Source organism: Eufriesea mexicana, unplaced genomic scaffold, assembly GCF_001483705.2.
Source record: "Eufriesea mexicana isolate 0111107269 unplaced genomic scaffold, ASM148370v2 scaffold92, whole genome shotgun sequence".
Lineage (NCBI taxonomy): Eukaryota > Metazoa > Arthropoda > Insecta > Hymenoptera > Apidae > Eufriesea > Eufriesea mexicana.
This window is the reverse complement of record NW_016908266.1, coordinates 530,634-552,483: the sequence shown is the minus strand read 5'-3', so window position 1 is coordinate 552,483 and position 21,850 is coordinate 530,634. Positions and strand designations below refer to the sequence as shown.

General features: G+C 32.1%; 1 protein-coding gene across 1 annotated transcript; it reads left to right on the top strand.

Moving 5' to 3' along the window:
• The first annotated feature begins 767 nt into the window (after positions 1-767).
• LOC108554886 (ABC transporter G family member 20) lies at positions 768-21,587 on the top strand. The gene is made up of 12 exons (XM_017910300.1): positions 768-1,239; positions 14,121-14,322; positions 16,420-16,690; positions 18,069-18,491; positions 18,970-19,056; positions 19,140-19,252; positions 19,916-20,301; positions 20,389-20,504; positions 20,572-20,642; positions 20,733-20,821; positions 20,908-21,084; positions 21,155-21,587. The coding sequence occupies exons 2-12, from the start codon at positions 14,123-14,125 to the stop codon at positions 21,454-21,456; spliced, it is 2,235 nt and encodes a 744-aa protein (XP_017765789.1). The 5' UTR covers positions 768-1,239; positions 14,121-14,122; the 3' UTR covers positions 21,457-21,587.
• The last annotated feature ends 263 nt before the right edge of the window (positions 21,588-21,850 follow it).

The window sequence follows — 21,850 nt, the reverse complement described above, 5'->3', positions numbered from 1 at the left end:
GTAGAATTATTTAATTTCGATACCTCGCACACTTACATTATTTTAAAGCTGATATCATAGGATAGCGAAACTGGTCTCGAGACACCGAAAATTCACGAAAGAACAAGAACGCGATAACGCAAACTCAAAACTCGTAAACTGATTTAACTCAGGGAAAGAACACCAAGATAACGAAAACACACAAAGACGCACTCTTTTAAAACTCTCTTTCCAACACCAAGCGACTCACGCTTGTGCTGGTCACAACCGATTTCAAAGGACTCTGTTTTGGTTGTCAAGGACCACGCTTTTACGCTTTCCTTAACCTACGCTTCACCTCCCCGTAGAGGAGTCGTGCAACTTAATTTTGTTATATAGAATAACTTTTCGATTTGCTTCTAGAAGATTTCGATCGGTTTACAATTTGTTTTTCTTGGCAATAACCGATTCGCGATTTCTTTGGGTATTCTACAATATATTAATTAACAAGGAGTTCCGAAATTTTATCAAATGGCGACCGAAGGGCACCTCTCGAGTACAAAGGGCTAAAACCCTGAGCTAGCGTTCGGAAGCGCGAAATCCCGACGCGTCGTTGAACCCTGAGCGATCTGCCATCGCACAGGCGAGAAGCCTGTCAGAGAAGGATGGCGCCCGGTGCCCCGGAAAAGTCTTCAGCCCGCGAATATACGGCGAACGTGTGTTCATAATAGCCGAGGTCCGCGATTGCCCCCACTGCAAACTGGTCTGACCGTTGCCGTGATGGTGAACACGGCTCCGACGTGTTGCACAAGCATTTGATTCTCCATTCTGTGGCCAGCCGAGTCAGTTCTCAGTGGCACTGCGACCAGGCCACTCCGCGACACCTGTTTCCTGTATCCAGTTCTTCCACCGTCGTCCCCGTGGCCAGTGTCGATTCTCAAATTCGTCGACCGAGCTGTGAAAGGAATTTCCAAGCGAGAAGTGACAGTAAGAGGACTTCTGGTTCGTTCAGACAGTCCTTGCGCCGTGTGAAGAGACTCTAGCTGTGCCAGCTTTCGGGAATATCGCTCTGTCCGGGATTACTTCCATTATTCCAATTCCTCGGAGTCAGTGGGATCATAGGAGCCTTCTACTGAAAGTGATCAGAGAAACAATGGTGAAATTTCGTCGATGAACATGCGGTCGATGGTGAACGTTCGAACCATGAGATGCAACTGACTCCAGGCACCCATTGCTCGTCCCTGAGGAAGCTGCTGTTCTGTCGTTGAGTCTGCGTTACAGGTTAGTTAGTGTTGCTAAAAGGACCAAGTAATTTAGTGGTCCAGTAGGTGAACACAGGATAATTAATTATAATTCGATAAAACCTATGTTAACCTCTAATGACAGATTCCATTCGTATCGTTCGTGTTAAATTGTGATCACGAGGAAGGGGTACTTTGTAACCCTTGTAACCCTAACGACTAGGGAATCTGAGAATTGAATAATAAATAATTAGAATTTAAGACAGAGAATTTAATAATAAATAAAAATTATCCGAATTGTCTGAGGATAAATAAATAAATAAGATTAATAAATGAGGATAAAATGTCATTCTTTGGATATTTAAATTTTGGATAGAAATAATAATTAAGTACTATATTATAACGAAGATGTAGCTTTGGAAATTTGTATCAGATTGTAGAAAGAAAAGTTTTTCTTTTTCATTTATGAGCTGTCTATAGAACGTAAGTAAGCTGTTAATTACAGTAATAGGGTTGTTTATTTGGCCGACGTTAATCGTTTAATTATCCGGTTCACATTGAACGCTGTAAAAAGAGAGATACCCGGTACAAACGTGTTCCTCGTATGTCTCGTTCGAAGCGGGAAAACAAAGTGGGAATTGCTTGGAATCGCTGTCCGAAATATAACTAATACCAGAATTCGTGTTTCTGTTTGTCGATTACGGCACACCTTACGCAACGGCGTAACTTGTTACCCCATTGTGCATACATTGCGAATGATTAATGGAAGCATATAGTAAAATTTAATCGAAGTTACTTCATAGCATCGAAGTGATCCAAACTTTCGAAACGCGCTTACCAGTTACGAGAATTCTTGTTTTATAACAGAGAAAGAATATGGAAGGAATGTAAAGTACATTTTAAAGAAGAGATACGTATCTTGGTTTTTATTTTTCATTTCTTTTTCTTCTTTTTAGACGAAGGTCGTTTATGGTGATTGAAAATTGAAAAGAATTCGAAGAGCAATTTAAAGTGTAGCGAAGAGAGAAGTGGTAATTTTCTTTTATAATAAAAATTATGTGTATTTGATAGATAATGAAGGGTATCATGCAATGCATTAACCCCTATGGGTTAACAGGGGTTAAGGGTAACCCCTATGAGACTACAATTGGATGCACGATATTATGCAGGTTTAAATTTGGAAAAGAATTATGTAAATAAAGGGTAAAATTTGAAAGAAAAATAAAGTCGCGTCTGTTTTGGAAAAATTTTCTTTGTAATTTGGAACGCAATACGAGCAGAATGTTCAAATGTGTTCGTTAAATCGCCTTATATTATCATTCGATTACCTTTAATGTTATGTGTAGGCACGACATTTACATATGTTGTCGATGCGATGAAATATTTATTAAGATTATCATATAAACGATGTTTCGTGCCGGTATCAGTCGAATACATTCAATTTGAATGCATTCTTGGTGAAATATCAGAATCTCTGTGAGAACTTCGCGAAATGCAGCAGAACAAATATTTTATATAAAAATCGTTTGGTGTAGTATAATAATTGGTACAATCATATTAACATCGCTGTAATTTAAATGTTATTTAAAACTTTATATTATTCTTCTATTTTATTTATAATTTAATTTATTTCTTTTTTTAACAGAATTTTTATAAGAACTTTGCTAAATAAAACAGAACAAAAGCAGAACAAATATTTGTTATAAAAGAATTTTGGCTCAGTATAATAATTGATACCATCATATTAACATTAAACGTTATTTAAAAATTTATATTATTATTCTTTTTCATTTATAATTTATTTTATTTTATTTTCTTAATAGAATTTTTATAAGAACTTTGCTAAATGTAGCAGAACAAAGACAGAACAAAAATTTCTTATAAAAGAATTTTGGCTCGATATAATAATTAGTACAATCATATTAACATCGCTGTAATTTAAATGTTATTTAAAAATTTATATTACTCTTCCATTTCATTTACAATTTATTTTATTTATTTATTTATTTCTTTAATTTTTGTTTCGAGAGCGCTGTAACAATATTAGAATTTTGCAACGATTGTTACCACTACTAAAACGCAGCGAAATTTCAAAACAGAAAGATCTTTCATAACTGCTTAAAACACCTCAGCTTTCACGCTAACTTGGCAATTTAAATCGTAAGCGGACTCGCTTTAATTAACTTCTCGCAACTGAAATTGCCGAAGGAAAGGGTAAGAAGTGTTTTAGATAATAGCAATACAGCATGAAATATACTAGGATAATAAATTTCCAAATATAACGATCTTGAATTTAACAATTACGAAATTTAAAGTGAAAAGCAACAAAGGGAGATATTTCATTGACAATTATACTTAGATTAATTTATTAAAGAAATAATCGTTATTGATTGCTATTTCTATCATTTGAGACGATTACTATTTAATAAATGATTAAATTAAAATTTAAAATAAGCAACATCAAAGAAAAATATTTAATTTATGACTATGACTGAATTGATTTATTATACCAATCATCATCAACTTAGTATAACATTATTTATTTGACGTAATAGAACTCAGTATAATTAACATTAACTAGTAAACCAGTGTAAATAAACTTTTTGCGTACTATAGCCGATATAATTTATGTAAGTATAAATATATGTACGTATGTTTTAAATATTTGCAAGTCAATTAGCATATTAGCTGCTTATTAATTATTCCATTTTTGATATCCATGACTCTTTGAAAAGTCACAAACTTCTTTATTTTCTACACGTGCTCAATAGCATGATGTCAAGAAGTGTAAAACTTTATTGTCGTCGTAATCGCGGTACAATTTCCAAGCAATTTCTCAATTCATTAATATTTTGTCGCAATTAATATTTCATCAGTTATAAAAGCAAGCTTATATCCATTTTGTTCAATGAAAGATTCGGATTTAAAGCGGTTTGTTTCAATTCCTGGCACGTAAGGGAATCCAAGAACGAAAATCCCCCATGGCCATTTTAAAATGGCCAAAGTTCACTAATCCCACGATTATGGCAGCAGTCGAAGACGTGGTCAGATCGATCATGGTATTTAATTTCAAATTAATATAAATTTTTTAAAAGTCTATTGCTCTCCATTTTCCATAACTTTTTATTACCATTCATTTCCTAAGTGAAAACACCAATTATTGCTGGCTTTGAAAATAATTGTGCCATTTAATAATGTATAAAGGAAATTTGTAAAATAAAGTTACGACGTTTAGATCATTTTTATCAGTTCTCAAGAAATTATGAAATACTAGGGAATTTTATAGCTAGGGAATTTTTTCAAAAATGATTTTCATGATTCAAAATTCAAGAATAAAAATATATTCTAGTTTCTTCAACACCTATAATGTATCTAATTATATGTAAATTTTATATATAATACAAAAATTCTGGTAATAATAATTAATGTGATATAGTGCAAATAATTAAGTATGTATAATTATATTTCTATTTCAATAAGGATCAATATTAATTTTATAAAAATGCTATTTCATATTTTCAGTAACTGGAAAAATAAAAAATTCGAGAATTCATTTTGACTGATTTGATAGCTTTAGTGTTTAATTGGATTATTAATTGGATTGTAAATTAATATCTCCTTCGTCATTAATTTTCGAGGAATAAATAATTTTTAGAATAATTGAAGAGAGAGAAAAATTACATTAATACTTCAAGATACACTTATATCTAAGTATCGTGAAAAATAATGCAATCATTAAACAATCATTTAAAAATAACTGAGGTAAATTTGATTTTTATTTTATGCTTCTTTATTAAGAAACCTAATCTTTAAAACTGACATAAATCTTTTGAAATATTTCAATGAAATCGAAAAACATGCCATTCGTGCTGGATTTCAAGCTGACGAGAATAAAAGGCCGGAATTCAAAATATTTTGCAAATATTGGTATTCATATTTTATTCATAGTCCATAGTTTGATGCTATAGCGTTTCGAAAAAGAATGTTACTGCTTCGAAAGCAAAAATATTTTTCTGTCGTGATTGTTATAGTATAATGCGTGACAAAATGATTTTCGCACCTCGTGATTCTCGTTTTCAACTTCTCCGCTTAAATATTTGACTGAATTTTCATGACTTACAAATTTCTTGGGTAACTTCGAAGTATCGTATCTGGAGAAACAAAAATCACAGGATTGTAAATCAAATTTGATTTTACTGAGGAAAGTTACTACTATACGACTATACTATTTTTGTTGACAAAAATATTGCACAAAAATTGCTATATTTTTTATTTATTTATATACCAAACCCAATACAATAAACAATTTCTATCAGATTCTAATTCCAGCCAGATTTTAATTATTAAAATAAATATTTAAAAAATAATATATTAAAAATTCGTTACATTTTCGAAACAAAGTAGTACCTCATATATCATTCAAGAAAGTGTACTATATTTGTATTAAATAATAATCTTAATGCGAAGGAAAAAATAAATAAGAATAATAGAATTGAAGAATATATATATATATAATTTATTATATATATTATTCTTTTGTTATTTCTTTTTATTATTTTATTTTTTTATTATTTTTAATTATTTCTGTATATAAAATTTGCATACAATATATTAATATAAACACTGAAAATTTGTTTGGTCTGGCATTTTGTAACAAACTATAGTATAATCTCGGCAGAAAAATATTTTGCAAAATTCATCACTGGTATTAATCTTAAGATTAATTATCTCGAATCATAAATTGGAATGTTTCAAATCTGTTCGAATATTCCACACTGTGTCAGGAGGATTTCTACCGTAGCCTTTGCTTCCTTGGGACTGGCAGGTTGCGAAAGAAACGTCTATCTAAGGTTACGTCTAATCACTTTCCATTTCTTTGAACTTTCGCGTGGACGGCTATTTTTCAATGAACTTGCACGAACCTACTCGGCCTCGAGCCTGCCAAGAGCTCGAGGATATTTGTCAATCTGTTTGACAAATACGCTCCTGGCTCTATACGTTTTCGACGTAATTTTCCACGTAATTAGCCACGATGTTGTCGATATTTACCAATTTTATTGGAATATAATTTAATTTTTGCATGGAATATAATATAATTTTAATTATAATATTAATGGAATATATTGCAATATAATTTTTAAATCAACCAATTGTGAGTAATTAAGGAGTCGTTGATGTAAATTTTAGTGTAATTAATTTTTTATATGGTTAAGTTGGCCAGGCGTAAATAGAATATGAATTGTAAGATAATTGAATTGGCAAGACATAATTAAAATATAAATTTTAATGTAGTTTTTAGCATAATCAGATTGGCAAGATGTAACTGAAATATAAATTTTAATACAATTTTTAATATAATTAAATTGGCAAGATGCAATTGAAATAGCAATTTTAATAGAATTTTTAATATAATTAAGTTGGCAAGATGTAACTAAAATATTAATATTAATATAATTGAGTTAGCAAGAGTTGGTAATTAAACTATAAATTTTAATATAATTTTTAATATAATTAAGTTGGCAATGTGTAACTAAAATATTGATATAAACATAATTGAGTTGGTAAGAGTTGGAAATGAAATTATAAATTTTAATATAATTTTTAGTATAATCAAGTTTGCAAGATGTAACTAAAATATAAATTTTAATATAATTTTTAATATAATTAAGTTGACAATATGTAATTAAAATGTTGGTATGGACATAATTGAGTTGGCAAGAGTTGGTAATTCAACTATAAATTTTAATATAATTTCTAATATAATTCAGAAACCAAGTCTTCGTTGATATAAATAGAAGTGTATTTGAATAACGAAGGCGTCATTAAAATAAATTTTGAATTTTTAATGCAATTATCATCGGTGACATCAATGAGAGAATAAAAAGTTGCTTTAACAGGCTTTTGTCGAGCAATTACGTGTTTCTCTCTCGTTCAAACAAGTTTATTGAATAAACTTCAACTAATTTCGAGTCTATGAATTTAAAAGCTGATCATTGTGAAATCTGTAGAATTATTAATAATAACTTTTTAACACGTTAAGGCTAGATTGGCATGTTTGATTATCAATAATAATAGAATGATTTGAAAAATAATGTATATCATGTATATTAAATTCTAGATTATATCGTCATAGACGATACGGATTAACGATACTGCTAATCCTTTCCTATTTTATTATCCATGGTAAAGAATTAATTAGTCGATTTCTTTAAGACTTCCTAAATATTTATTAAATGAAAAGGAAAGGAAACGAGATACACGATGTCGAAGGTGTATTACCGATAACTCACAAAGATTATTACATAACGAATTATTGCGCAAGTTAGAAAAATTATTTCTCAGGTCTATATAAGGAGTTTCAAAATCGATGAATATTTCATTGAAAAAAGACTTTCAATTTTAAAGGGAAGAGATATGTGTACATATAAAATGCTAATCGATGGTTTCATTTGCCAGGAAGATGTTTAATTAACAACTTTTATACTAACAACTTTTATACTAAGTTTTAATCATTTTCATCTTCCAAGCTTATATCATACTTATATCATCAGTATATTTTATACCTAAGCATCATATATAACAGTATTTATAAAAAATTAATAATAAAATAATATTATATTATTATTATATTACGATTATTGCATTATTATTTTATTATATATTATTATATGGTATAGTTATATTACATGTATATAATATACGTGTATATAACTACTCATCTATCAAATTGATTAATTCCATAAAATGAAAAGTTGAAATTTATTTTGGATACTATATTGCATAAATTATTATATTATAAATACTATATCATATATAGTATACTACACTGTACATAATATATTGAACCATTTCATTTGTCAAACTGATTATCAGGAAAAAAGAAAAATTAGAAATTCATTTTCAATATAAGAAATTAAATATCAATGAGATATTTCGCTATTTAAATTTTTAAATATTCCAAAAATTAAGTTAACCATTTTAGCCTCTGAATGACCTATATTATACGATAAAAAGAAATTATTAATTGCTATAGGGACAGTTATGCAGCAATTATCACTATAAAAGTACCAATAAAATTAATGTAAACAATGTTCACAAATTCCAAACATAATGTTTATTTCTGCACAGCTAATTCGTTATTATGTGATGATTTTCCAATTACACTAATTAACACGAATTTTAATCTGTAATATCCATCGAATAATACATGTGGAAGTTACTTTTCTGATTAGTAATTGAAATAGCATCATCACCGTCAGTTTTCGAAAATTGTGAGTTTGATGAGAGTATAATCGATATCCGATAACTCCACACTATCGTTATACGATTTGCACTCACACCACTGTACTTCATACAAATGAATTGATCATCGATGAATTCACTTTAAAATCGAATAAAAATTGGGAATATCATTAAAAAACTGGCCTTCCAAAGCGATGATAAATAAATATCGTAATTGACGATCGAAATCTGAAATCTATAATCGATATTAGATAACTACGCAATATTTCTATAGGATATGCACTCCCCATGCTTTATTTCGCACATGCCACGTCAAAATCGAAAGAAAATTGAGAAAACTATTAAAAAACTTCCTCTTCAATGCTATTTCAACTAAATATTGTAATTAACAAACAAAATGTAGAACCTACAATCGATAATAGGTAACTACGCAGTATCTTTATACTATTTGCACTTCCGCCATATTATTTCGCAAATGGCACAATAAAATCGAAGAAATATTAGGACAACTATTATAAAACTGCCTTTCCAAAGCTATATTAACCAAATATCGTAACAGACAACCGAAATCTTGAATCTATAATCGATAATAGTCAACTACGCTGTATGTGTCTTTATACGATTGCACTCCCGTCGCTTTATTTCACACCTGACACGTCAAAATCGAAGAAAAATTGGCAGAACTATTAAAAAACAATCTATTCAATTCTATTTTGACGAAGTATCGAAATAGACAGTCGAAATCTAGAATCTGCAATCGATATTTGATAATTGCGCAGTATCTTTATACAATTTGCACTCCCGTCGCTTTATTTTACACATGACACGTCAAAATCGAAAAAAAATTGACAGAACTATTAAAAAACAATCCATTTCACGCTATTTTAACGAAATATCGAAATGGTCAGTCGAAATCTAGAATCTACAATCGATATTTGATAATTGCGCAGTATCTTTATACGAATTGCACTCTGGTCGCTTTATTTCGCACATGGGCCCTCAAAATCGAAGAAAAATTAGGAAAACCATTAAAAAACTGCCTTTCCAATACTATGTCAACTAAATACCACAATTATCACTCGAAATCTAGAATCTATATTCGATATTAGGCAACTACGCACTCCAGTTATACGATTTGCACTCAAACCACTTTATTTCGCACGTAGCATGTACATACATTTTATAGATGCACTAGATAGCATCACTTCGTTCCACGTGTATATTTCAACCGAACAAATGTTTACAGTTAGATATCTCGATCTCCGTGAAGTTCTATCAATTTCTTCATTGGCTATTTCAGAGAGTGGTGGGGGTAGTGGAGTAAGGGTGGGGGTCGCGAGCACGCTAGTTTCCACTGACACATTGATATTCCTATCAGTGTGGAATCTCAGAAGACTCCGTTACCGTTGAGTAAAGGACCATGCTTCGAGGATTAAGGAATTTAAAATATAATCAAGTGCATAAGTTCTTGTTGAATATTATTACCCCGATCCCATCACGATAATGCCATAAGCCACGCTGTATATCATCGATCGTGGATCTACGGCCACTTTCTAGAACCGTGACGCGTCCCTGAAGATCGGTTTGGACCGTGACCAGTCCCGGACCCGAAATTGCACAACTGTCGGAGATTTTTCGAAAAAGAAAGGGCAGTAAGAGGCCCGTCCGACGAAGGAAAAGGACACGAGTATCTGACTCGACACGCGCGGCGAACGAAAGCCGATCGAGGCGAGTCGCTTTCCTCGTGGCAGCTGGTCCAGGAGATAGGTGAGAGCTTGTTACGGACATTACGTCACTGATTACGCGTGCGCGAGTGATCCACCATTGCCTTGTCCTTCGTCGCCAAGTTTCTACGCGGCAGTTTTCAGATTCCTACGGACCCGAGGTCGATGAGTCACTACCGTGACTAGTGAAACACAGATTTTCGGTTTGGCTTCGATGGGAGGAAGTGACGTAGAGTGGAATTTTTTTTTTTTCGTTTCCCGTTTCGTGGAGGCGAGAAAGGAAGGTTAACGCGTTGAAGGTTTGCCACTTTTTGTATGGCGGCCTCGGGGACCGCGATAAGTTTCCATTGGGATTGGGGTGTAATGAGGAATTGTAGAACAGTATGGGGATAAGAGGGAAATGATGGGAAAATTAGTGGTGTTGTCTGTTGAGAGTGACGTATATTCACCTTCAAAGGGATTTAAGGATGTTCGAGGTTCCTCGATCTCTATTCGTTTGCGTTAAAATTTTTTAGAAAATTGTTAAGATGAAAGGAATAAATTTAGAAAGAAATTAGAAAAATAAATTTAGAAAAATTTAGATAAGTGGTATTATCAGTTTCTGGTGAGCACTGTGACCCCACTGAGGAGATAAATGGCGGTGGTAAAAGAAAATAGTGGAAGGAAGAGAAATAATAGCAATAATTATTAATATTCTCTATTTGTTTGGATTGTTTAAATTTTCAGAAAATTGTTAAGATGAAAAAAATATCATAAATTTGGAAAATTAGTATTATCAGTTTCTAGTAACCACTATGGCCCCATTAAAAAAACAAATGGCGGTGGTAAAACAAAATAGTGGAAGGAAGAGAAACAATAGCAAAAGTTATTAATATTCTCTATTCAAAATTTTCTATTTGTTTGCATTGTTCAAATTTTCAGAAAATTGTTAAGATGAAAAAAATATTATAAATTTGGAAAATTAGTATTATCAGTTTCTGGTAATCATTATGGCCCCATTAAAGAAACAAATGACGGTGGTAAAAGAAAATAGTGGAAGGAAGAGAAACAATAGCAAAAGTTATTAATATTTTCTATTCAAAATTTTCTATTTGTTTGCATTGTTCAAATTTTCAGAAAATTGTTAAGATGAAAGAAATATCATAAATTTGGAAAATTAGTATTATCAATTTTTAGTAATCACTATGGTCCCACTGAGGAGACAAGCACCGATTCTCTATGCAAAAGTCTCTATTTATTTATTTACGTCGTTGAAATCTTCAAAAAATTATTAAAGTAGAACAAATATCATAAATTTCGAAAATTAGTATTGTCAAGCATTGGTAACCACCATGACTTCACTGATCCTGAGGAAACAAGCACCGGTCACCGTTGGCAGTCAACGTGTTAATTATTTTGGGATCTTACGCGAAACTGTGGAGTCATTGAGTTTGCTGTTGTAGGGTCAATGCACAGCTCTCTGCATAAGTATACGAACACTTCCTTAATACTGACCCTACCACGGTCAGATGACTGTTGAATGAAAAACCAGTGGAACCTTTAAAAAATTATTACACGTAAATTGACAGGAAAATCACGAAGACAAGTGACTAAAACGATAACACTGAACGTGGAATTTTGAATGAAAATTTAAACAATGATCAATTACTTAAGCCACAGTAATTTTAATGTTAATTGAAATATGTATATATATGTGTCTGACGAAATTGAGAAATTTTAATTATTGACATGGTATTTTCAATGGTAAGGTTAAAATATTATATATTGTATATTACTATATATATTACTATACTATATTATATATTACAGTATTAATATTGTTGTTAATAATAATATGATACATTATTATACATTGATGTTTTATTATAAATTGCATAAATTTAATATGCTGTTTAAATTTCTGATTACCAAAAATAATTGGTAAATAATTAATTAATCCAATTTAATATTATTAATTACACACTTATAATCCCTTTTTATGTAGTGTATATTAATTGCAGCATAATGTACTAAACATAATTCTTTGAATATACTATAAATTGAGAGTCGCTGGTATAGAGGGAGATTTTAATAATTTGATATGGTTATACATTGAAACCAAATCATGAGAATACATTTAAGAAGTATAAAAAATATTTTTAAATAGAATTTTCACTTTTTGAAAATTTACTCTATAGAATTTTCTTGTTAAACAATTAAAAATTCTTCCTCCACAATTTTTGTCTGTTTTCAAAAGGAACATAATCATAATACAACCCAGTTACTATAGCAAATATGTATATGTAATTGGCAGTTTGATTTTAGCTAGAAAAATGTATTTTCTGACTCATCCATAATTACTTTTCAGACAATTATCCAATATAAAAAAATTAAATGATTAAAATGACAAGGTAGTCGATTTCTAAAAATTAAATTTATCTTTTCAAAGAACATAAATTTACCTTTTGCAGATTCTATCAGCAAAATCAACGATCTACAATGTATAGTTAAACGTATTACATATATAATCGTGTTTTCATGCGAATAAAAATCGAAATTAATTTTATCAAATGCAGTTGCATATTTTGATAATCATCAAACCGAAATATCCGAAAGCAGACATACTCTACTTAGGCTCGTTTTATAATACTAACGTTAAATCGGTCATTTTCTCGAATAAAATCTGATTATACATTTAGTGACATATTTCCTAGAATTAATTCAGTTGTAGTGTATACATGCGGAAATGCACGTGCTACAGTGTCAATTTAAACCAGATGCAACTTCTGTGTAGTCACTTTTACTTGCTACTTGCTACTTACTCAGTAGCTATTCCAACTAGGAAGTATTTAAGACCTTCGTTGCAAATTTTAGAAATCTCACGTGACGAGTAGATTGCACTGATCCTTGAAAATTGATCATTTTCGATAGAAAGATTGCAAAATCGTTTCCTTCGTTCCAATAATTTTCTTAACGCAACTCTAGCATAAAGTACTTGCTACAGAAAATTAGTATGGAAATTAGTATCAGAAAAAGAGTATTCTAGGCAAAATCGTTGAAAACGTGTATTTGGGATGGTTGTACCGTGAAATTAATTAATAGTAATAATAATAATTAATGCATAATTAATTAGTGCATTAATGCAAACCATCAGTTGCATGATGAACATAAAGTATTAAAATTAAGGTTATTAATTTATGATATTATTATTTCCAATATGAATATTTATTGGTAAATATTCTACACGATACGATACAGGATGATTACTAGCAACGCGAAATTAATTGTTAGTAAATTATGTATTAATATTATTCATAAATTATGAATTTAAGTATTTTAATACTATTAATCTAGAATTTCAACACGATAGATTTCCTTCCTCTTTCATTTTCGCGTTTTAAAATTGTACAATTTGATTTTTTACTATCCCAAAATTAGATGTCCAAACACGGCAGATGCTATTTCACTTTGATTGAAAGTTACAGATTTATAAATGAGAGGTTTTATTTCCGAACGCGACAAATTTCATTTTCTAACGCTTTACAAAATGCGTGAAATAAAAATTATCATTTCCTAATATTCTAAACTCATATACCCGAACGCAAGAAACTTAACACTTTCACGGTTCCGTCAACCTTACATCGATTTTCCACTTAACTCACTAGCGCCACCACCGTCCATATCTCCGATATATCCCGCAACTATTTTCTAATTTTACTGATATGATCTTGGAATTTTCTTCTTACCATGCGTGTCGTATCGTTTGCATACTTTTGAGCCTAGAATCATGCAAAAATTAATCCTCACCTATCCAAGGTTGCATTCCAAAACACAAGATTATTTGCCAAATGACCTAACGTTTTAACCTAATACACTCCCAGCAATAAACAAACTAAAATACCTACGTTCATTGAATGCTTCGCCAATAGAAACGCTGATCTCATCTGCAAATCTAATTTTCACTTCGATGCTACAGAAATGGAGAACACTGGTGCACCACCGGCCTCTTCCATAGAGCTGAAGACGCGGAGGGCGCAGTTCCAAACGCAGGCCTCGAACTTGGACACGAGAAGGAGGCAGGCTGTGTGCGTGAGAAGAGCCTTCAAGAAGTATGGGCCCAACAGTAATCCGAATATTATCCTGGATGGAATGAACATGACTGTGCCGAAAGGCGCGATGTAAGTTTCGTAATTTGCTCCAAGACCCGAGTTCTTTCCACGTATCGTTATCCGTTAGGAAATCTTGGATCGCACTTGTGTGCTTGGAATTTTAGTGCATATTAGAACAAAACTTAATAACTTAGGGTAGAAGGAAGTGCGATAGAGATGAAAACGTAATGCGAAATAAAAATTCGTTCTAGATAGAATTCACTTAACCTCTTCAGCGATACTGGCATCAGAGTTCACACGTGTGTACGTTCAGTTTGTTTTTAAATTATGATTATTATAAGGAGAAAGAAAATTAGAATCATTTGGAGAACCATTCACTATAAAATCCCTCAACAATAAAAAATAGAATTTTATTCTACTTTATAATCACTGCTTTCAAATCAATGTAACGTTAACTTAAAAGAGGTTAAAGAGGTTAGGTTAGGTACATTAAAAAGGTTAAGGGAAGCAATAATAATCGATCGACTAGTACCACTCCAAAATGGCGACTGACAATGGTCTACTACCCAAATCCTCATTTCTTTGAAAAAAATAATTGAAAAATTTCGGAGCATTGACAAGCTACACTGAATACTCGTTACTTCCCTTTATGACGCCTCTTACTTCCAATAAAAGGACTATACGACATCAACATCGTCTCGAGATCGTATTTATAATCTGCTGTAGTAAAAAACTAAATACTAAAATAAACTTTATATCCTAGCGATGTGGGGACAATCTCTTCCTCTGCGTTTTGTCTTTTGTCTCCCGTTTTCCGAAGACGTCTTTGACCTGCGTGGCCTTAAACGGTCAGGTCAATTCCAACCGTTCGCACATTTAATCACTCACGCTGGACAGACGTGTCCCGTACGTCGTAATATCTTTTACGCAGAATCGTCAACGACGTGCTATACACGTCGTCAAGCAATTGTCACAGAAACACTGGACCCACGTCTGGCACTCACGTCTGTGAATTTCTTGTCAGCGCAAGTGATTAATAAACGTCGATACAGTTTTTCCACCGTTTCCACTGGCTACTACTTCTTTGCATTGTAACTTCTTAACGTCGTCCGATTAAAAATTCACATAAAATGTCCTCTGACTTCTGTTAACCCAAACGATCACCTTACACAAGAAAATGTACCGTAAGTTGGCAGGAACGACGCTTAATCGACGGGTAATCACAGCGGGACAACGCAAACCGATATGCAAATCAGCCTTCTTATTATTCACGATTTCCCCTCTGCTTCACCTATATACCTGGCCGATCGAGAAAGATTTCACGTACGATTGCGTAGAAATCGGCGATTCCTCGCTGATCTTCCTCGCCTGGAGACCGATCCACGTTTCGCTATTCCTCCACCGATGACAAAGTCCATGTCGTAGGACACGTCAGAGATTCCGAAACCTGTATGCTCGTTAACGAGACCTTGATCAGCTGATCAAGGCAAACTTTTCCTGTGATTTCGTCGAAACGAATTTATTTCATGTGATTAACGTCGATACAAAGGTGAAGCTACCTTTATTTGTCTTCAGCTTCTCGTGCAGGATGACGCGGCAGAATTTTATGCAAACCACCTGGCTGTTATTAAACAACGTTACTAAGCTATTAAGAAGGAATTTCGGAAAAGGAGATTATGTTTCGTTTATGCTGATTTCTGATCAGTTTGTCACTCGTTGTGAGATTATCTGAAAAGTGCTAAGGAAATTGAGGTTTTTGTTCAAGGGATGAGGGATGAGGGATGAAGTGTGAGAGAGCCCTTGGTATATTTGGAATGTACCAATTTTTTGGGGAAAAAAAAATTATTTTTTATTATTGTTAATTTTTCTTAAATTTTAAAGTATCAAAATATTAGGGTAACATTATCAAATATCATAAAGCACAGTTAGATAATTACCCACGGTTCAAGATATGGTCTATATTAATAATATACTATATTAATAATACAGTTTAATAATATGGTATAGAAATAATATAGGATTAGAAAAATGAATTATATACTAATATACATTTATGTGATAATAAAACACAGAATTGCTGTAATAAAACACGGAATTAACGATAACTGCGTAGTTATAATATATGCAGTATGTACCACGGAAAATTATGATAATTTCCATATGCAGATACGGTTTGCTTGGAGCCAGTGGTTGCGGAAAGACTACATTACTCTCCTGCATAGTGGGCCGAAGGCGTTTAAATTCCGGTGAGATCTGGGTGCTGGGTGGTCGACCAGGGTCCAAAGGATCAGGTGTTCCAGGTCCACGCGTGGGTTATATGCCACAGGAGATCGCATTGTACGGAGAATTCTCCATTAGAGAGACATTCATCTACTTCGGTTGGTGTGCTGGCATGTCCACCGAACAAGTGGACGTAAAACTAGAATTTCTCATTAAGGCAAGTCTGAATTCATTCCTATTGCAATTTCCTCGATCGGAATTGGGTACAATCGGGACAGGGGTGATTCTACGTGAAAAAACAAATCGAAAATAAAGAATAAAATTTTTCGATTCAAAGCTTCGTTGTCGAGAAAATCCACTTTGAATATTCACTGAGCGCACGTGCATTTAACTTTAGCTAAGGAGGATGAGCAATCAGTACACCAGCGTACTCGGATATTCAAAGTGGATTTTCTCGACAACGAAGCTTCGAATCGAAAAATTTTATTCTTTATTTTTGATTTGTTTTTTCGCGTAGAATCACCTCCTCCTCAATTGTATCTCCTTCTTGATTAATAAGAGGTTAACTGGTTCAGAACCACTGACTTAAACGATTGATGTAACACACGTTCCTAAGGAAGGGGAAAACGTAATTATAAAATAATAGTAGTTATAAAAACGCGTGAAAATGACCAATACACTTGTTTGTCCAGACACATGATTAATAAATTCAATATAATGCATTCGTTTCTGTGATACGCAGATTATAAGTATTTAAATGATACGACACCTCAGTTTAACATGGATAATTAATGATTGAGCGTATAAAGTGCAAACACTGACGTCATTTTAATTGTTTCTTTTTTGCAATTCGAGTTATTTATAAATATTTATTTAAATAGTTTATGTAACGCTTAATCTCGCAAATCAACTGATCTAGGATTTATAAATATTCTTATGTAAACGTAAAATTATTAAGCAAGTAATTGTTTAATTTAACGTCAATTTTATTATACAGATAAATTCATAAATGATGATCTCAAAAATTCAATTAGTTTACGAAATTAATTCCACTGAGATTTAAATTAATTCCGTGGAAATTTAGAAAATTAATTCGGCGGAAATTTACGAAATTATTTCCGTGGAAATTTACAAAATTGATCCCGGGGAAATTTAGAAAATTAATTCCGGGGAAATTTACAAAATTAATTCCGTGGAAATTTAGGAAATTAATTCTGCGGAAATTTACAAAATTAATTCCGTGGAAATTTAGGAAATTAATTCTGCGGAAATTTACAAAATTAATTCCACTGAAATTTCCAAAATTAATTCCATGGAAATTTACGAAATTAATTTCGCGGAAATTTACGAAAGTAATTCCGTGGAAATTTCCAAAATTAATTTCGTGGAAATTTTGGAAATTAATTCGACGGAAATTTACGAAATTAATTCCAGGGAAATTTTGGAAATTAATACGACGGAAATTTACGAAATTAATTCCGGGGAAATTTCCAAAATTAATTCCGTGGAAATTTAGAAAATTAATTCGGCGGAAATTTACGAAATTAATTCCTCGGGCCTAAAATAAAATATTTCACGCGAATCTTTTGAAACAGTTCTTGCAGCTGCCATCAGAGAACCGTTTCGTGAAGAATCTCTCCGGTGGTCAACAAAGAAGAGTATCTTTCGCTGCGGCTCTCCTTGCTGATCCAGAATTGCTGATCCTAGATGAACCCACCGTGGGTGTAGATCCCGTCCTACGTCAGAGTATTTGGGACCACCTCGTCCAGATAACAAAGGATGGCAATAAAACCATCATAATTACAACCCACTACATAGAAGAAACGAGGCAGGCTACCACCATTGGCTTAATGAGGAGCGGTAAATTACTAGCAGAAGAATCACCAACAAAATTAATGGAAATACACAACGTGGATAGTTTAGAGGAGGTATTTTTGAATCTCAGCAAACGACAAAATATGGGACTTCGAAGAAGAAGCAGCATCCTCAGCAGTGTTACCGGTGTTCCTCCTGAAGCTGTACGTTTTCATATTTTTTCCACTATTTTTCTATTTTTTTTTTTTTTTTTTTACCAATTTCTTACAAATTGTGGTTTTCCTTAATTTATTTATTTATCAATATTTTCATAAATTTTATTAACACTTTACTAACTCCGATTGACCACTAACGAAACACTACATTTACTAATTTATTTTCACAAATCAATTTTTTATCCAATTTTACTAGATTTATCACTAACTAGTAATTTTAATGATACTGATTAAATACTGACACAAATTTAAAAGAACTACTAATTAGTAATGTCTTTTCTAAATTTGTATGATAATTTTTCAATTCTTATAATTTTTACAATTTTATAGTGCTGTGTTTATCCTTTCTCTCTCTCTCTCCCTCAATATTTTATCAAAATTTTTTACTGGTTTTTGATAAATTTGTTCATCAATTTCTTCTATTATTTATACAACTGAAATTCCATTATGATTTGCAATTTTTCAGAATCCAGAGGACGAAATGAGCGGTGAATTCGGCGACAACGTCAGTGTATCTAGTCGAAGAAAGAGCATCGTCATCGACGATGCAAACGTACGTTTCAATTTTTTCTTTCGGTGATTATGTTTCCAGTTTCGCTATTTTTTTTTTCAATCGAAATTCGATTTGATGAGCAGGTACCAGAACTGCCACCGGAAGAGAAAGGTTCCTCTAAATTTAAGATGCTCGACTCCCAGCACATGAAGGCTCTTATATGGAAGAATTTCTTGTGGATGTGGCGAAACGTGGGGTACGTATTCCCAAAATTATTGCGAGGCTCAAGATTACTCATCCCCTTGAAAAACCAAGAAATTATCAAACTCGAGAAGAAAGCGATTTTTAAATATAAGCACTTTTACCTGCAATATCTCTGCAGAAATGTTTAAGTCCAAAAAAACAAAAGTAATTCTCAAATAAAAAAATGCAGGAAGATATCTCTTACAGAGAATTAGCATAGCACAAGAAGCCCATAATATAGAAAACGAAGTCTCTCAATAAAAAAAAAAAGAAAAATATTTAAATATTAGTTACTATTAACCTATTAGGTACGGCGCGCTCGTCCGCCATTATATTTCCCAGGGACGTCTTCATATTGGTACCGCGATCTTCGTTTTATATCAATTTCTTTGCACACTAAAGAAATTTTTTAAAAAAGCTATGTTTTCCTTGTTTTTGGTTTTAACGCTTTTATAGTACGACGGAAAATGTGGTTTAGTCGAAATAAATGAGAAATAAAGTATAATAATCCAAAATTATAATATCCACAGAAGCCATCATAATGGCGTACCGTTCAAATTGATGCTTTCCACGGAATCCACTATAGTGGCGCACTGTACCTAAAAGGTTAAATTGATCGTCGTTTAAAGATAATATCTTAAAACGAAATAAAATTCTATTAAATATTTTTTTCTAGCATAATGTTATTCATCATCGGTCTCCCAGTCGTGCAGATCGTTCTATTCTGCCTATCCATCGGTAAAGACCCAGTTGGCCTAAAGATAGCAATAGTGAACCACGAATTAAATAATACCATGGAACCTTGTATACCAACGAAGGACTGTGATTGGACGCGGTTAAGTTGCCGATTTCTACAGCACTTGGAGAACAGATCGATGGTTCTTTTACCCTACAACAACGATATGGATGCAAAAAATGCTGTGATGGAAGGATGGGCTTGGGCTGCCATAATGTTTCCCGCGAATTACTCAGAGTGCTTGGAAATAAGGATAAAAGACGGCAAAGATGTTGATGACTGGAATGTAAATTACTCCAACATGGACATCGTCATGGATATGTCTAGTGAGTTTGTGGACAAAAAAGGAAAAAATAATTTATAGGTTATATATGAAGTTTCATCAAAGAAAAATCTTCTTGGTCTTTTTCTAGACCAACAAATTGGCCAGCTTCTTCAAAAAGATTTTTATAGCTCGTATCAAGATTTTGCTCGAGAAACTACGGTAGCCTGCAATTACAGCAACAAACTGACAAATATACCGGTTCATGTAAGTCGAAGGATTTAAAAATGAATTACAGTAAAAGTTTCTCAAAAATACCTTTTCCGTTGCGTAGTTTGAAGCACCGATTTATGGTCCCAAGGATCCAAACTTCACCGATTTTGCGGCACCTGGCATTATTTTAACGTAAGTATTTAGAAAGAAATATTAATTATTAAATATATACTTATAAAATTTTTTTCCGTTTGATTTTTCTTAAAAATTGTTGTATTGCAGAATAATCTATTTCTTGTCGGTCGCCTTGACTTCCGGTGCCATGTTGTTGGAAAGGAACGAAGGTCTTCTAGAAAGAAGTTTAGTCTCTGGTAAATAAAAAGAACTGTTTCAAATAAAAAGCTTAAATAAAAATATTTATAAGATTTATAAATTGCTTTTTCTTTTTTGCCGATAGGTTTGACAGGAACGGAAATTCTTTTTGGACAAATTATAACTCAATTTGTGGTAATGTTAGGTCAAACATTGATGGTTTTGATATTTTCATTCGCCGTCTTTCAAATCACGTGGGAAGGTAATATTGGTTGGATCATTGTACTAACGGTCCTTACCGGATTGAGTGGAATGAGTTTTGGTATGAATAACTTTCATAATCATAATAATAATTAATTCAATATATTAATTCTATTAAATTTTATTTTTAGGATTCGTTATTGCTTGTGTCTGTGAAAATGAAAAAAGTGCTACTTACATGGCAATGGGTTCCTTCCTACCATTTGTAATGTTATGTGGAATAATTTGGCCTATTGAAGGAATGCATGAAATACTGAAATATATCAGTTATATATTACCTCTTACAAAGAGCACAGAATCAATGAGAGCTATGCTAGCTAGAGGATGGTCAATTTCAAACCCTACTGTTTACAATGGTTTCATTTCTACACTTATTTGGATAAGCATCTTTCAGACCTTAGCAATATTGTTAATTAAATTCAAGAAAGGATAAGAACTTTTTGTTAGATCATAGACTAAATACTACACTGTATATTATATGAATGAATATGTATATTTTATAGTACAAAATTTATTGCATAAAGTTTAAAACATTCAATGAATTCTTTCATGTTGCAAAAAAAATAAATGAAGAACACATTGAGAACTTTACACATTTTTTGCTCAACACGGTTGTATTATATTTATTATATATACATATTTCAATATTACTGCACAATTGTAACGATATTACGTGTATAATTCAATTAGAAGTAGACTCTAAAATAAACGTAATATTGTAATTGTATAATCTTTTTATAGCATTTGTATCTTAATACAAAGTAACTAATGAACTTTTTCTATGAATTATAATACTTTTGTTTAGTATTATACTATACAGCAAATTG

Bases quoted from the DNA above. Each gene is read 5' to 3' on its own strand.
- LOC108554886 (XM_017910300.1), top strand. From the start codon at position 14,123: ATGGAGAACACTGGTGCACCACCGGCCTCTTCCATAGAGCTGAAGACG. The intron at 19,253-19,915 runs GTACGTATTCCC...ATTTTTTTCTAG, and splicing joins TGGATGTGGCGAAACGTGGG to CATAATGTTATTCATCATCG. The intron at 20,302-20,388 runs GTGAGTTTGTGG...GTCTTTTTCTAG, and splicing joins CATCGTCATGGATATGTCTA to ACCAACAAATTGGCCAGCTT.